The sequence below is a fragment of the Microtus ochrogaster genome, chromosome 24, assembly GCF_000317375.1.
Source record: "Microtus ochrogaster isolate Prairie Vole_2 chromosome 24, MicOch1.0, whole genome shotgun sequence".
NCBI classification, from domain to species: Eukaryota; Metazoa; Chordata; class Mammalia; order Rodentia; family Cricetidae; genus Microtus; species Microtus ochrogaster.
This window is the reverse complement of record NC_022024.1, coordinates 17,693,364-17,698,422: the sequence shown is the minus strand read 5'-3', so window position 1 is coordinate 17,698,422 and position 5,059 is coordinate 17,693,364. Positions and strand designations below refer to the sequence as shown.

The window sequence follows — 5,059 nt, the reverse complement described above, 5'->3', positions numbered from 1 at the left end:
AGACAGGATCTTGGTGACCTGGAGCTCATCACTTTAACCCCCCTGGGATCTTGTTGGCTCCCTCTGCCTAGCACTGGGATTCAGGTGCATATCTGTGCCTAGCTTTTCATATGAGGCCTGGGGACCCAGACTCGGATTTTCATGCTTGTGCTGCAAACACTTCACCAGCTGAGCCATTTCCTCTGCCCCTCATGATTTTCTTCTTCAGAGAAATGCTACTAGCAGCATTTGTCTTGCTTCTGGAGAAAGTACATGTATTGTGGAATCAGAGACAACTCTGTTAGTGTCCAGACTGTCACTTACGCTACTTCTTCAAACTTGTAAATCCTTTTAGGTCTTTTAAAGTCTGCACTCATGTGTCCTTTCACATGCCAAATGCCATACAAAGTATTAAGTTATCAAAAACTTTCTTTTTATTAAACCTTTGTGTTAGCAGTGAGATAAATTGATGGTGAGCAATTAAGCAAAAATATGTAACATGTTGTAGGGTAAGTGATGTGGAGAAAATAGTAGGGCAGGAGTTTGTGGGTTTTATATGGAGACCAGAAAAGACCTTATGAAAAAGGTGATATTTGCTGGTGCCTGGAGCTTATCGCTAGTGCTTGCCTAGAATGTATGAGACCTTGGGATCTGTTCCCAATACCACTGTCCCATTCCCACTCCCTACCCCCAAAAATCTGTGAAGCTAATTTGTTGTAATTGCTTAGGAACGAAGAGTTGCCGAACAGTTAGGGATTTTTGCTGCTCTGGCAAAGAACGAGAGTTTTCCAGCACCCCTTTTAGTCATCTCACGACAGCTTATAACTCCAGCTCCAAGGGATCCAACACCCTTTTCTGGGCTCTGCCAAGTGTGCACTCACACACACACATTAATTAGTTAATTGAAAGAAAACATTTAGACAAAGACTCTTGTTTTATCTGACATCAGTCATCCCCAAACTGCTTTCACTTACATTGAAATGGTCTTTACAAGGCTCTTTTGTAGGAATAACCGAACGTACACTATCACATACACACACACACACACACACACACACACACACACCCTACTGACAGGGGGCTCATCGTCTCTACTGTACTTCATTATATGGTTTGTATGCCCTGTTCTATGTGGTCTCCTTTGAGGAGAGAGACTTTTGTACCAGCTCATTGGCTCAAAAGTGAGTGCTTTTGTGTTATTTATCTTTGGCTGTGTAACACTGGTGGCAGTTGTTGGAGTCCTTGACCACCCAAAAGCAGGTGGTGTGCTGTCACTGACTGTCGGCCTCCTCTTTGGGGCCTTAGTGAACTTGAGGGTGTGACAGCGTCTCAAGAATTCAGGAACATTTGGGTTTGTTTTCCCAGCTGCATGAAGGGCCTGTCTTATATTCTGGGAATGCAATCTACAGCTCTGGAAAAACTATCTTAATCATAGGGACAGTTTTGCTGATGGTTGCAAACTTGGACTTCGTATGCTGAGTCAACTCCATAGTAGTCAACGTCTCCCCTTGGATTGATGAGCTAAAAATTTCTCTATACTTCTGCTAACTGCGTCCTAGTTAAGCAATCTGACATGTTACTTAAACAGCACAGCAACAAAATGACTTTTAATTGGGGGAGGGGGTACACTGTTAAAATTACAACCCATTAGACGTGGTGAGTTTCCAACCTAAGAGCTTAGTGATACCCTAAATGTAGTTTTGATTTTTGTATAATTATGTTCTCTACTTTCTGTAGCAACAGATAAAATGTTAGATACCAGCATTGGGGACCTTGACACCCATGGTTTTGCTCAGAACACTGGGGGGAAAAATCTCATGGTGAAATACAGGACGTATATGCTTTTGCTGGTTATTTTGAATACAAACCAACTATGAAATTATGTTAAATAAAATGTCAGCAAAAATGAAGTTTACTGTAGATAGCACAGAAAAGAGGAGCTGTGTGTTTTATCTTTAAATTTCAGATCAGTTTTGCCATTCAAATCTTTTTGTTGTTTTCTTTTTAGAAGATAGTTTCTTTTCCTAAGTATAAGCAGATACTTTGGTTGAGAACTGGTTAGGTATTTGTTTGTTTGTGTTTATGCTTTTTTAGGATAGGATCTCCCTTTGTAGCATTGGTTGGCTTTATTCATGGTGCTCTTATCTCTCCATTCTCCAGTGAGGGATTCTGGGATTGGGTTTCCTGTACTGAAGTTTCAGGTAGTTGTGAGCCACCATGTGTCGGTATTCGTAACTGAGCCTGGTTTGTCAGTGAGAACAGGAGCCTCTTAACCTCTGTGCCACCTCTCCGGTCCCCTCTCCAGATATTTATGCTTAAGTTTTGAAGATTAAATGAGTTCTTATAGATTACATTAATATTTACAGAGTCATGTGTTAGAAATGAGGATTTAAAATATCAAATAAAATTACAATAACTTAGAAATAAATTTTTCTGATCTATGAGATATCGAAACAAGTAAAGTGCTTTTCCTACAAGACTTATGGCCTGAGGTCTGTCTGGTGCCCACATAGAGGCGGAAGGAAAGAACTGACTCCACAGAATTATTCTCTTACCTCCACACACATGTGTGTGTGCACACCCACATGCATACAGGAATAATACATTAATTTTTTCTCATGCTACATAAAGAGTATTTTAAAATCAAAACTATTTTCTTTTAAAAACTTGAGTTTCACATTGGTGATGTATTAGTTGCATGTCTGGTGTTAATTTCTGTTCTTGAAATGATAAACTGACTTTGTTCATTTTAAAGAAATCAATTTTCCAGAAATCAAATTCACCATATACTCGCTGTGGCTTGTCATTAGGGAAAAGTAATGCCCATTAGAAAAGTAGCTAGTTGTAACAAGCCGCTTGTATAAATGCTTCTGAAGACACCTGTCATGTCCAGAAAAGGGCTTTAATGTATACTTCTTGCTTTATGCCATGGCATATTAGACGAACACTACCCAGGAGTTGAGATCTGATACTGTTTACATCTTTATTACTATTGCTTTTGCTTTTCAAGTGTTACTTGTCACAAAGTCACGGGGAAATAATTTTTTGATGTTATTTTGAAAATAATTTGGTAATTTCCTAAAAGGGTCTTGGATCCTTTCCATTCCCTAATCTCCTAATAGACCACCTTTTGGAAATCTCCGCTATAGTCAGTAAAGGTGTTATTACTTAGTTATAATACGTGGCTTGCTAAGTATATCTGTTTTTTGTTTTGTTGAGGCAGGCCCTTGCTATGGAACTCACTGTGTAAATCAGGCTGGCCTCAAATTGTTGGCATTCACTTACCTCCATCTTCCTGATGCTAAGACTGCAGATGTGTGCCTACATGTGTGGCTTGATTTGTTCTGTTACATTTTAGTGGGTTGTGTTGGTTTTCCTGCTTGGGTTGGCATAAAGAGTAGTCGCCTGCCATACTATTATGTGGATTTAAGGGAGGACTCGCGGAATCTAGTGTCATTGTACTTTTTGATGGCTGTACAGTTACAGATTAATTTACAGAGGATAGATTTAAAGATGCATAAAGCAGAAGTTTTAATCTGTTGACTTGTTTTTCAGACTGTTGATTCAATTTTTTTCTAGTCATGCTTTCTATTTTGTTTTCAGGCTTGCATTGATGACAATGTTGATATGGTGAAGTTTCTGGTAGAAAATGGAGCAAATATCAATCAACCTGACAATGAAGGCTGGATACCACTCCATGCAGCCGCTTCCTGTGGATATCTTGATATTGCAGAGTAAGCCAGTTCTGTGTTTTAGTGTTATACTAATGTTAAAAACATTTTATAAAAATCCTTGTGAACGTTTAATCCTGCAACCTTAATTCCTAAAAATTCTTTTCAGGAAAGAAAGCTAGCAATTCTTGTGTGTCCAAATATTAAGTTTCTTACTGCTGGGGCCTTTTGCATTTTGTATTAAAATCAATAATGCATACATTGTCCATTTGTTTTCTTTTGGATGTAGCTATATCTGACTGAATAATGCAGGCTTAGTAGTTAGCAGTCTTGTCTACTGTGTAATCATGAAATCGTCAGAAAGGAACAGTTCTTAACTGAGTTCTGTTGCTAAACGGAGAATGATGCATAATTCTCCAATTGACCTCATTAGCTTTTCTGAAGATGATTTTCTGGAAGTATGTCTTGTGGTGAGAGTCACTCTATTCTCAACTGCCTTTTATGTATGAGTACTTTGTTCAAACATTTAGTATGTGAATATAGATATATTAAAATGTTTCTGTTAAATTAGTTTTTATTACTATGCATACCATTGTATAATCTATTTTCTTATATCAGATTTTAACAAGTACAATACTGAATATGTTAAGCACAGTAAAATGAACAAGAACTACTAAAGTAGAGCACTTTTTGGTTTTTTTTCGAGTCAGGGTTTCTCTGTGGCTTTGGAGCCTGTCCTGGAACTAGCTCTGTAGACCATGCTGGTCTCGAACTCACAGAGATCCGCCTGCCTCTGCCTCCCGAGTGCTGGGATTAAAGGCGTGCTCCACCACCGCCTGGCAGTAGAGCACTTTTGAAATACTTTCATAAAGTTATGTGAAAGAGTTAAAAGGGGGGAAACCAACTACTGTTTGCAGACCATAGTTGGCAGCAAGAAGGGACTATTGTAACTTTTAGTAAGCCTTCATTGTGAATCTCACTGTGGTTTTTATTTTCTGCATGTATATGAAAATTGGATCTATATGTTTTAAGGGGAAACAATATAGTGTAATAAAAAATGGCCTGGCCTAGAAACACGAAGATTTGTATTTCTTCAGCTTTATTTTATGTTTGCCACTAATCTGTTAGAGGTTTGTTTCTTCTTTCTGAGGCCTGAACTGTTTGCTCTACACTAGAGAAGTCTTGGTAGATGTGTGTGAGGTGTTTGTGAGTACAGATGTGCATGCACATGAGTGTGTGTGTGTTTGGAGGACAGGGGGCAGCTCTGCTATTGTTTATCAGATGCTTTCTAATGTAGTGTGTTTGGAGGACAGGGGGCAGCTCTGCTATTGTTTATCAGATGCTTTCTAATGTAGTGTGTGTGTGTTTGGAGGACAGGGGGCAGCTCTGCTATTGTTTATCAGATGCTT

General features: G+C 38.8%; 1 protein-coding gene across 5 annotated transcripts in view; it reads left to right on the top strand.

The window, feature by feature from the left end:
- The window catches only part of Ppp1r12a (protein phosphatase 1 regulatory subunit 12A), a 121,567-nt gene that overhangs the window by 45,595 nt on the left and 70,913 nt on the right, over window positions 1–5,059 (top strand). For all 5 annotated transcript variants that reach the window (XM_005358091.1, XM_005358088.1, XM_005358087.1 and 2 more), the window contains exon 2: window positions 3,583–3,713. In XM_005358091.1, coding sequence (XP_005358148.1) covers window positions 3,583–3,713 — 131 coding nt within the window. The remainder of the gene's footprint in view (window positions 1–3,582; window positions 3,714–5,059) is intronic.